Genomic DNA, 12500 nt, shown 5'->3' on the forward strand with positions numbered 1-12500 from the left:
GGAAAGTGTGGGTCGATCTGGGTCGGTGTGGGCCACTGTCAGTCACTGTGAGTCAGTGTGGGTCCAGTGGGTCAATGTGAGTTGGTGTGGGTCAGTGTGAGTAACTTTGGGTCCATGTGGTCCATGGGAAGCCAGTGTGGATTGGTGTGGGTCAGTGTGGGTCGGTGTGGGCCACTGTGAGTCAGGGCAGTCAGTGTGAGTCAGCGTGGGCCAGTGTGGGTCCAGTGGGTCAATGTGAGTTGGTGTGGGTTAATATGAGTCAATTTGGGTCAGTGTGGTTAAGGGGGAGCCCGTGTGGGTTGGTGTGGTTTAGGGGGAGCCCGTGTGGGTTGGCAGTTTGGTTCAGTGTGGGTCAATGTGAGACAGTGTGGGTCAGTGTGAGTTTGTGTGGGTCACTGTGAGTCATAGTGGGTCAGAGGGAGTCAGTTTTAGTGTGGGTCAGTATGAGTCAGTGAGAATCAGTGTGAGTCATTGTGATTCACTGGAAATCAGTGTGGGTCAGTATGAGTAAATGTGAGTCAGTGTGGGTTTGTATGGGTCGATGTAAGTCCATGTGGGTCAGTGTGAGTCAGTGAGAGTCAGTGTGGGTCAGTATGAGTAAATGTTAGTCAGTGTGGGTTTGTGTGGGTCGGTGTAAGTCCATCTGGGTCAGTATGAGTCAGTGTGGGTCAGTGTGGGTTGGTGTGGGTCAGTGTGGGTCGGTCTGGGCTGGTGTGGTTCTATCTAAACGGAAGGTTCTGCTGTTTTCTGAATGAGCATCTGCTTCTCCAACACACAGCTCTCTAGCTCTCTCACTTCCGTTTCTCATGTGTGTGTGTGTGTGTGTGTGTGTGTGTGTGTGTGTGTGTGTGTGTGTGTGTGCGTGTGTGTGCGTGTGTGTGTGTGGTCCTGCTATTCACTACATTATAGGCTCCAAATGTCCCCACAAGTATAGCAATACAAGAACTTTGACCTTGTGGGGACATTCTGTGGTGTCCATGAGTAAAGAGCTGATAAATCCAGCAGGATGCAGGAGCTGAGGATAGAATATACAGTCTGTACAGTACACACACACACACACACACACACACACACACGCACACACACACACACACACACACACACGCACCCACGCACGCACGCACGCACGCACATACACCACTACTGCTGCGAGGAGAGAACATAAAGATAGCTGTACAAGTGTGTGTGTGTGTGTGTGTGTATGTGTGTGTGTGTGTGTGTGTGTGTGTGTGTGTGTGTATGGGTGGAGACACACCAAACATTCCTGGAGTAAAGCTTCACACAGCACTTGTCATTAAATGCCCAACCCTGAGGACAGACGGCAGACTCTACACACACACACACACACACACACACACACACACACTGTCCTACACACCAATGAAATTCAAAACAAACTCTAGTTTCCAAACATCACCGATGAACGCTGCAATCACTGACTACAGAAACACTTCTAGAGGGAAAAACTTCTGAATGAGGTGTGTGTGTGTGTGTGTGTGTGTGTGTGTGTGTGTGAGAGAGAGAGAGAGAGAGAGAGAGAGAGAGGGAAATCGACCCAGACTGAAGAGTAAAAACAGCTCATGAAAATCAACACACAGCTCATTCACACACACACAACACTGTCTGATTGCATTAGTGCAGTCACAATGAACACACACACACACACACACACACATCTTCAACGCACCGGTCCTCTTCCTACCTTCAGTGTGTCTCCTGTGAGTGTGTGTGTGCTGGAAACTCTTCACATCCTCATGCTGGAGTCTGTAGAAGTTCTGCAGAAACTCAGACTGAGCTCGGAGCTCGCCGTTCCTCATCCGTCATTCCAGACGCTTCTCAGCTCAAACCCGGAGAAAGACGACCGGCAGTGTGCTGATCCTCCCTCTGTGCTGTTCCCAAGAGCCTCCCTCCCTCTGTCCCGCTCACACACACACACACACACACACTCCTGAGGATGGGGGATGGGAGAGCCAGGAACAATACCAGCAGATGCCTTCACACACACACACACACGCACACACACACACACATACACGCACACACACACACACACACACACACACACACACACACACACACACAGACAGAACTGTGAATGAGAGATTAAACACAAACTCTCTGCTCAGAGAGGAACGCAGTCATAAAACTGTCATCATTTGAGCTGCGCACGGTCAAACTGAACACACACAAACTGAACACACACAAACTGAACACACACAAACTAAACACACACAAACTAAACACACACAAACTGAACACACACAAACTGAACACACTCAAACTACAAACACACTCTTCAAGTTAGAGAGCAGGGAAACACTGCACACGCTTGCAGGAAAGGAGATCTCAAACACACTCTCTTAGACTCCTGAAGGTGTTTCTCTGAGACAGCGCTGAGATCATGAGGTGCTCTCACATGTTTCCCAGACGGAGAACAACATGAAGAGCTTTTAAAAGACGTCACCGACTCTCTCTGACTCTCTCTGACTCTCTCAAACTCTCTCCGACTCTCTCCGACTCTCTCCGCACGAACTCAAACGTTCATCATCTTGTTTTTCCTCTTTACTGTCTTCACTTCTGTTTGGAGGATGATCTCGTGTCATTCTGCTTCTGGAGTAAAACGTTTAGATGTGTGTGCTGAAGCAGGGCAGAGCCGCTGAGGAGAGTGTGTTATTGTGGTGTGGTCTGGATTGCAGGTATTAGTTTATTGGTTATTGGCCGTTCCTGTTATCGGTGGCGTCTGCCCAGTGTTCACATTGCACAGGCAGAGCTGAGATGGTCTTGATTGTGGCGTGTGTAACCCAATACTCTGGGTCACATGAGCTCCGGCCAGACACTTGAAGACTGCCGTTGATTGGTCTTCTGCAGGCACAGGAATGCTGCATTACATAACAGGCCTTTGTGTGTGGTGGTCTGTGGTTCTGGTTAATGAACACAGCGAGCGTCAGGGATCTGCTGCTGCAACAGCATTTACTGCCTCCACGTCTCTGTTTTCCTGCTGAAATGTAAGGAATCCCGGTGTGTGTTTGTGAATGAGCAGCTCAGCTTCTGTGTATAACACACCGCCTACAGGACAGCAGGCTTTACTACAGATGATGGAGCTGTGCTGTGCAAGCCGAGACACGTCTCAAGACTTTAAAGTCGCCGTGAAACTGAAGTTAAGATCCCTTTATCTGCTTTCGTCATGTACATCTAGTACATCCAGAAAAAAATGAGAGGGACTGCATGATGTCTTCCTTTGGGAATCGATTAAATTATTGGAAGATGAACATTGCTAATAAAATGGAGGAAGACTGAGGAATGAATGAAATCAGGGCAGAAACAAGATATGCATTGATAGTCCCACCCTAAAGCACTGATAGCCCCTCCCTAAAGCACTGATAGCCCCTCCCTAAAGCACTGATAGCCCCTCCCTAAAGCACTGATAGCCCCTCCCTAAAGCACTGAGAGCCCTGCCCTAAAGCACTGATAGCTCCTCCCTAAAGCACTGATAGCCCCTCCCTAAAGCACTGAGAGCCCTGCCCTAAAGCACTGATAGCTCCTCCCTAAAGCACTGATAGCCCCTCCCTAAAGGATTGATAATCCCACCCTTAAGGATTGCCCTGCCCTAAAGGACTGATAACCCTGGACTAATAATGACCCATAGCCCCGCCCTAAAGGTGTTCCGTGTGACCAGACATGAAGAACGGTTGTTTCGAGGGGCAGGGACGATTCTGGTATTTAATTAAAGATAATGAGGGCAAATAAATGTTTATGAAATAATGAAGTGCACAGAGACATCGTTTATAATAAGAACTACTGTTTAGATGTTAAAGCAAGAGCAAGACCTGTGGCGTGAGTGTTTATTCCCATAGAGGAGGTCCGTATGTAGGCGTTTGTCGAAGTCCCTTTCAAGCAATTCTGTTCACTCGGCAGCCATATTTGCAATGCTCCTGGGGCAAGATTAACAAACCAAAGCCTAAACGAATGGGGGAATCCTGAAATCTCCAAAACCTCCCACTGAACTCACAAATAATTGACATATTTCAGCATTTATCAACAACAAAATCTGAAGTGACCTGCGCCATTATTGCTGTTGCTTAAGTTCTAATTCTCAATCACAGTTGGTTAATTGAACCAGAAGGCGGGAGCTCCTTCGCTGCGGCGGCCATGCTGAGTGTTGCACTTTTCCACATTGACAGTAATGCGAGTAAATCATCTTTGTATATGTACAGTCTTTGCTTTTGTTTTGTGTTTATTTTATGATGGAAGTTGTTGAACGTTCGCTGACTCTCGCCTCTTCCTTCCCTGAATGAGTTTGAGCTGTCGTTACAGTCGTTTCGAAACACTGGTGAAGAAACTCGACCCAGTGGACCAGTGAAACCACACTGCCTACTAGTGTTTCAGAAGTGTTACTGCAGACACACACAGGAGTATAACTGGCCTTGGCTTTCACTGTAGTGCATGCCAATCTCTCAGTGCTGAAGTGTAACCTGGGCTTCATTCCCAGTAAGAGTTGCTCAACACCGCTTCACCGCACATTTACTGGATGTTTGGGATGAATCATTTGGCCTGTTGAGACACTGTAGTTCATCATGACTGTACTTTGAGCCCCACAGGAGGGTTCATCCACCTCTCTTATCACTGATGGATTCATCCGGCACGCTTCTCTACTGTGAGGTTAGTCATTAACATATTCCAGCTGAAGAGAATCAGCTCTACAGCAATGCATTCTGGGAGAACATAAAAATACCTTTTACAGCAGTGTGAACATCGCTTTAAGGCTATATCAGCGTGTCACCACGGTAGGTTCATTTACCCCTGCAAGGTGTCATATATGCACATTAAGGCACTGTTTGCCCTTTTGTTATGTGTCTTGTTTACATTACGCCTTCTGTCACGCCACACTACTCCGCCATCTTCGTAACTCCCATGCAACCAGTGGATTTCCAAACAGCTGAGGATCTTCTTAAAGTTTGTAAATGCTGATGTTGTGTTTCAGTATAGATGATGGACTGAAGCTCAGACTTTTGGAAACACAGACATGGCTATCCACAACCCTGACCAAAGCCCTGATCATGTGACCATTACACAACCGGTAGACAGATAGGATAGTATGGATGCAGGCAAAATAAGAGCGTGAATAGTCACTTATCATGTGTTTTACTTTATACAGAGTGGGCAAAGATCTTTTTCTGAAGCTATTCAATCTGTTTAAACACACCTGAATACAGTATATTTCTGGACTGGTGTGTAGGAGCTGAACCCTGGTAAATACTCTGTTAGAGGAGCAGGACTTGACACCAGGACTGGAGTAATGCATTACAAATACCACGAGTTACCTACTCAGATTACCTTTTCATGTAAGTAGTAAAGCAATGAGTTTCTTATGATTTTCTAGAAAATAATTATTAATAATAATAATAACAATATCACAAGATACTTTATTTACCCTTTTATTATTGACTGATGGTCTGTGTTCAGAGAAATCAGCAGTGCAGATGTGTTTGTTGTGTGGAAATATGAGGCTTACTGCAGTTCTGCTTAATTATGATCATGTATTTACTCATCTTACTTGCACAAAAGCACATTCAGAAACCCTTCAAATGAAGGAGACTTTTCTGAAAGGGTTTTTTCTGGCGTCCGATCCTTCATGTGATCCAGAAAGGTTTGTTTAAGCTCATATATTTCACCTCTGGTGCAAAAGGGCCTGACATCAGTCAGAAATAGAAGATAACACCAAAAATTAATACAAGAGTAACGTTACTCATTACTTTCCTAAACATTAAACAAGTAGTACACTATTATATGTGAAGGGAGTAACGCAAGGAATGTGACTCAACACAACCCAACACAGCCTGCAATAAAGGTACATTTATAATTTACATTTCATGCAGAAACCCTTACAAAAATAAACCACGGCTTAGTGATTGTAAAATTATTATAACCATGTTTGCATGACTTCCAATAATTGTATAACCACAGTTTTACTAGAACTGCCATGGTAAAACTATGATTAGATTTACCCTTAGTTCATTTTTACCATGGTCGACTGCAACACCAACCATGGTATTTATGGTAAAACTTGGTTATACAAATGGAACTCAATGCACTAAAACATTTTAAAGACAATATGTTTAATTTTGTAACCCCCCCCCACCCCCCACCCCCAACACACACACACACACACACATCTGTACAGCTGAAGCAGAAGCTGATCAAGGGCTCTTAACAGTTGCACTGTTGAACAAAAGCACTAAGCAGTCCCGGTGGAGCATCCTAAAGGTGCTGGCCATTCTTTACTCACAACTCTTTCAGACTCATTTCCATTCGCAAACTGAAAAACAGCCTGAAACTTCACATTGGTGCATTTCGTGACCTTACACTGAATGGATGCCGTGCCTTTGAGCTCCTGCACCGAGCACTGGATCGTACCTCCATCAACAGAGATCTCTGGAGAGTTTGAGCTGGAGTTTCTGGAACAGACCAGCTGCTCCTTATCCACAGACCTCAGATTGTGTCCTCGAATAAACTCAGGAGCTTCACAGGAGACCCTGGACAGATCCTTCACGTGTTTGTGGTTGTACTTCAGCCAGTCATAGAAGTAGTGTATCCCGCAGTCACAGCGCCAGGGGTTCCCGTGCAGCTGAAACACACACTGGAAGTCCAGATCCTCAAAGAAGCTGCTCGGGATGCTCCGTAAGCTATTGTTGGACAGGTCGAGAAGCTGCAGGTCATGCTGGTCCTTCAGGAGATGTGCATCCAGAGAGGTCAGACTGTTCTTCTGCAGATACACAGATTTAATACTGAACAAACCTTTAAAGACAGATCCGGCCAGCGTGGAAATCCGGTTCTCGGACAGATCGAGTGTTTCCAGTGAGATCAGATTCTGGAAGAGATCCGCAGGGACTTCAGTGAGTAAATTCTGAGACAGGTCCAGATAAGTGATGTAGTGTAGTGTGTGAAAGATAGTGTTGGTCAGCTTCTCCAGCGAGTTTTTCTTGAGGATCAGCGTCTTTAGTCCTGACGGGAAGGCCTCGGGAGTCAGCACCCGGATGAGGTTGCTCCGCAGGTTCAGCTCCTCCAGGTGATCCAGGTGTGTGAAGACGTTGTCCGGCAGGTGTGGGATCTTGTTGGCCTGCAGTGACAGCACTCGGAGCTCAGAGTTATTCTGGAAAAGCCCAGCGGAGAGTGAGCCGATCTGGTTGAAGGACAGGTCCAGCTCCTGCAGATGTTGAAGCCGCTGGAACAGCCGATCGGAGAGGAGAGACAAGCCATTCCCTCTGAGCTGCAGCGTCTCCAGCTTCTGCAGAGAGTGGAACAGACCTGCGTCCACACCACTGAGCTTATTATTGTTAAGCAGGAGTCGGGTCAGGTTGGCCAGCGAGCTGAAGGCCTGAATATCGAGGCTCATCCAGCAGGCGTTCCCGCTGATCTCCAGCTCCTGTATCTCCGCCAGACGCTCGAAGGCCGCGCCGGACACACTTTTCAACATGCCGTTCAGAAACACCAGCTTTGAGAGTCTGAGGGTCTCTGGAAATGACTGCTGGTCCAGATCTGGAATCCCCGAGGCCACCACGATCAGCTCTCGCACCTGCGTGGAGATGTTAACAGGTAAACTCCTCATCCTGTCATCAGAACACACCAGTTTGGAGCCGGAGAAGCACTGGCAGGGCTCAGGACAGCAGATGCTAGAGTACAGATGGATCAGGACCAGCAGAACCACAGTGCACAGATTACTCATGTCTCCTGGAGGAAAGAAAATCATTTTCAGTCATCGTGTCGATCATCATCTCTGCTGAGTTTACTAACAAACTCTCATACGTTCGTGATAAAGCACATCAGCAGGTTGTTATCACAGAATAAAGCCAGACAGGTTTATGAGCAGGCCGATGTGAAGAGCAGCACTATTGTATTGACCTTATTCTTCAGATTCGAGCAGGCGCAGCTATTGGAATCTCTTTGGCTCCAGACTTCCACTCTCATACACTTCCACTGATGTTTAAATGTTAAAAACAGCTCGTTCTGCTGCATGATGCTGCAAACTGATATTGTCTTGTTATATTATTCTACTTTTCATGTGTAGTCATGAACACACTTGTTTGTGGAGCGAATAGTTTGACTGTTTTCTGCTGATTATTATTTCCAGTAATTTCTCCCATAGGAGACCGAATTGGAAGTTGTAAACAATCGCACAAACAAGCTTTTACTTTCGCATTGGAGAATAAGGTCAATAAGACTGAAGGGTTTATTCTGAGAAAACAACCTTCCTAGATGTACTTTATCCCGCTTATTACATGGAAGATGTAAAAAATTAGACACAAACATTTCTCTGAGCCTTAGTAGTTAGAATTGTTTTCTTAATTAAAAGCAAAGCTGACAGAAACTAAAGCAGCTGACGGAGTATACACTAACCACATACACTAATCAGACACTAGATGGCGAAAAACAGTCAGAAACAAGACAGACAAGCATATAAGTGTGGATGTAAGTATATGGATGTAAATGTATTCTCAAGATGAGTCTGTCTTATTCAGAGGTTGATATCTGGGCATAGATTGTCATGACCGACCAATCAGAATCAAGATTTATAGTCATTTTAAGCAGTAAGTGTGTGTATGTAATAAGCACATTAAAGCAATAGTTCAGTATTTCTTTCTTCTGTTGAGCACAAAGGAAGATATTCTGAGGAGAGCTGCCATAGACCTCCAATAGTAATCAATAGTATCTAATCAATAGTGTTTTTTTTGTTCCTCTACTATCATGTCTGTGGCTGAGCATGGTGTTTTCGTTCTGAAATGCTGTTTTAAAATTGAAAAGCACACCGCCTCAGGAAACAGTCTGACATGGACTTAAACTGCACCAAAATGGCCTGTTGCACCAGTTGAGCAATCATGTTTAAAGCTCATTTGAATATTTCAGTATATTTACAGACTAACCTACAACAGATTTAGTTCATGAGACTCAACTAATGTTAATGCTAATTTATTTCTACTATGCTAATTCATTCAAATACAATGAAACCCGTGAATAATCTCCAGAAAGTGCTCATGTTAATACCAATAACAGTTCAGTAAATATATTCTAATGGTTAAACTAAAGGCTGAAAACAGTGAAAACGGTGTGTTTTTACGTACCGCAGTGTTGTGCACATCCAGCTCAGTTCAGCAGAAATCCTCACACTCACTGTAGTTTCAGATAAACTCTCTGAGTAAACAGACACTCATTGGTCAGACACTATCTGCATATCCAGCACTGTTTAATGCATGAGTGCAGGAATACCCTTCAGCACAAACAACTGCAGCACACAATTACTCACATTGGAAGTATTTCTTTATTTAGTGAAACATTAATGATGACTGCTCCTAAATGCAGTGTGTGAGAGAATATTGGGCTGTTGGTGTTTGTTCACAGTATTGACGGACTCCTGGAGACTCTGATCTGCTGTACTGCGGTGGAAAATATCGACATTTCTCAAATCCACACCAGAATTAAACACATCAAGAAAACCACATATATTGTGAAGATTTAACAGCGATATCATCATGTGCACTGCACAAAATGTGTGCTATACCCAGTGTTTGTCTGCTTTCTAGACTAAAGATTTAAACATTCTGAAATAAAGAAGCTTTTTCTAGACAAGCACAAAATATTTAGAAATAATAAGAGAAAATCAAGTGAGTTTTTCTTTAAAACAAGCAAATCTGCCAATGTGGTTTGAAATAAGAGTGTCTAGCTCGCCGCGCTGGCAGATTACTCAGCTGCTTCTAGTTTACATCATTATTCAGACGATCTTCTCCTTCAACTAGAGAAACTCAAACACATTTAGAACAAGTCTTCCAGTGAAAATCCCTTCAGATGTTCATCTGCTGAGCTCCTGAAGCTGTCTAAATATCATAATAATGTGTGTGAGTGCATGATCGTGTGTAGCGTTCAGGAACAATATTATGAAATATATCAAATATAATACTCATTTACAGTAAATACTACAGTGTTAATACATGGTATAGTATGTTCAACTGTTTGTTAAGTAAAGTTTGTAGTGTTAACTATAGAGAACTGATGATTCTGAACTGAAGATGGTGGATTCTTCTATAATATACCCTATACTTATAGAAAACTACAGTACTGGCTCATTTATATTACTATAGATGTTGTATTCCCATAGCAACTGTAGAAGCGCCACAACAGATTAATTACTATAGTTGTTGTCGCCATAGCAACTGTAGAATCACCACTACAGATCAATTACTATAGTTGTTGTGTTGCCATAGCAACTGTAGAATCACCACTACAGATCAATTACTATAGTTGCTGTGTTGCCATAGCAACTGTAGAATCACCACAACAGATCAATTACTATAGTTGTTGTGTTGCCGTAGCAACTGTAGAAGCACCACAACAGATCAATTATTATAGTTGTTGTTACCATAGCAACTGTAGAATACAATTCAGAGACTGCACTATAGTGTGCTTCAGAAAGTCTACAGTGTTGAGTATTAATGACTGTAGTGTTTCCTGTGTAGTGTGCAGTGGGTGTGGTGTAGTGTAGGAGGCGTGTCCTCCAGGTATGTCTGTGATGTTCTGTCCTCAGCAGCAGCAGTGTTCAGTGTTTTCTCAGTTCCTCCTCCAGCTCTCTCCTGATGGCGCACGCAGGGCTGCAGATGCTGGGTTACTGTCTGGGTTTTCTGGCTCTGCTGGGTCTGATCGCCTCCACAGCCATGGCGGAGTGGAAGATGTCCTCATACGCCGGGGACAACATCATCACAGCACAGGCGCAGTATGAGGGACTCTGGAAGTCCTGTGTGTCGCAGAGCACCGGCCAGCTCCAGTGCAAAGCCTACGACTCCCTGCTGAAGCTGCCAGGTAAGAGTAGCGCGTGCCCGGACAGGTGAGCTGAATACCAGACGTTCCTCAGCACATCACCTGACTGACCCAGAGGAAACCCGCGCAGCTCAAAACATTGATGGGGGGCACTCTAAATAAGGCTGGGTTGTTCTAACACAATGTTTGGTCATATATAGACAAAAAGGGGTCATTTCTTTGGGGTTAAAAAGTCTCATTTATATATTTTTTTGTATGTTTCATTTTATATGATTTTATCCACATTTGACCCAACAATGAGTTAATTCTATCAACTAAATTTAAATGACCTGTTTTAACCCAAAATTAATAACACTTTTAAAATGTAATTGTGTGTTTGATAAAATGCGAAGACTAATCAGATGTTAGCGTCTCCAGATTGTTAATTAGTCTATTAATTGCTCAAATGAGTTGTCTTCATGCGTTAGAAATGCTTTATCAGCATGATTCTAAGGCTGCTTCTGGGTTTGAGCACTTTATTTACCACTGGGTTGTTTTATAGCATTCTTTGGTCAAATACAGACAGATTGGGTTAAAAGGCGTGATTTAAATGATCAATTATGTCAGTTTAATTGGACATCTCAGTTTTGATAATTAGATTAGATTTTAATAAACAAGCTGTGAGTTTGTGTCATCAGTTCTGAGAGAAAAGCAATGATCTTCTGTTATTCAGAGGCAGGAACGGGCTTCCAGAGTCACCAAACTTCAAGATAAAAAACTCTTGTTGTGCTGTTAAAATGGTTCCGCCGTACATCAGCAGGAGGCTTGATTTGGATGAATATATCTATATATATGCAGTAGAGCTCAGACTGGTGTGAGTGTGTGTTCTGCAGTGTGTTATATCTGTGTGTGTGTAGGGGAGATCCAGGGCGCTCGCGGGCTCATGCTCACCGGCATCTTTCTGTGTGGCGTGTCGGCGCTGGTGTCCGTCGTGGGCATGAAGTGCACAACCTGCCTCTCAGAAGCCCCACAGATGAAGAGTAAAGTGGCTCTGGCTGGAGGAGTGCTGTTCATCACTGGAGATAAGCTCATGCTCATTACACTCAAATACACACTGCAGCGTTTATTATTCATTCATTCATTTTCTTTTAGGTTTAGTCCCTTTATTAATCTGGGGTCGCCACAGTGGAATGAACCGCCAACTATTCCAGCAAATGTTTTACACAGGATTCCTCCAGGTGCTCCGGTTTCCCCCACAGTCCACATACGCTATAGGGGAGTTGAACAAGCTAAATAGTCTGTAGTGTATGAGTGTGAATGAGTGTGTATGGGTGTTTCCCAGTGATGGGTTGCAGCTGGAAGGGCATCTGCTGCGTAAAACATATGTTGGATAAGTTGACGGTTCATTCCGCTGTGGCGACCCCTGATAAATAAGGGACTAAGCTGAAAACAAAATGAATGAATGAGTACAGTAAGCAGCTTTAACATTAGATCTGTCAGGTGTGTGTGTGTGTGTGTGTGTGTGTGTGTGTGTGTGTGTGTGTGTGTGTGTGTGTGTGTGTGTGTTCAGTGTGTTCATGTCAGATCTCCTCTTATTTCTACAAGGCTTTTTGCTCTGATCGCCACCAGCTGGTACGGAGAAAAGATCCGGCAGAAATTCTTCGATCCGTTTACTCCAACAAACGCGAGGTGAGTGAGGAAACGCTGAATGCAGAGGT

The 12500-nt window shown here is 44.3% G+C and overlaps 3 protein-coding genes across 3 annotated transcripts in view; 1 reads left to right on the forward strand and 2 right to left on the reverse strand.

Annotated features, from left to right (window-relative positions):
- Positions 1-2179, reverse strand: part of LOC130234328 (tensin-3) — a gene marked incomplete at its 3' end in the record, with an annotated part of 8560 nt that extends 6381 nt beyond the window's left edge. The window contains exon 1 of the mRNA XM_056464610.1: positions 1703-2179. The remainder of the gene's footprint in view (positions 1-1702) is intronic.
- A 3974-nt stretch (positions 2180-6153) lies between these two features.
- Positions 6154-9206, reverse strand: zgc:153913 (carboxypeptidase N subunit 2). Its single transcript, XM_056465299.1, has 2 exons — positions 9117-9206; positions 6154-7728 (listed from the first exon to the last, which is right to left on the reverse strand). The coding sequence occupies exon 2, from the start codon at positions 7721-7723 to the stop codon at positions 6236-6238; it is 1488 nt and encodes a 495-aa protein (XP_056321274.1). The 5' UTR covers positions 7724-7728; positions 9117-9206; the 3' UTR covers positions 6154-6235.
- A 1344-nt stretch (positions 9207-10550) lies between these two features.
- Positions 10551-12500, forward strand: part of cldn1 (claudin 1) — a 4945-nt gene continuing 2995 nt past the window's right edge. Inside the window, exons 1-3 of the mRNA XM_056470121.1 lie at positions 10551-10845; positions 11700-11864; positions 12387-12471. Coding sequence (XP_056326096.1) covers positions 10623-10845; positions 11700-11864; positions 12387-12471 — 473 coding nt within the window. The 5' untranslated portion in view covers positions 10551-10622. The remainder of the gene's footprint in view (positions 10846-11699; positions 11865-12386; positions 12472-12500) is intronic.

The sequence above is a fragment of the Danio aesculapii genome, chromosome 2 (assembly GCF_903798145.1).
Source record: "Danio aesculapii chromosome 2, fDanAes4.1, whole genome shotgun sequence".
Lineage (NCBI taxonomy): Eukaryota > Metazoa > Chordata > Actinopteri > Cypriniformes > Danionidae > Danio > Danio aesculapii.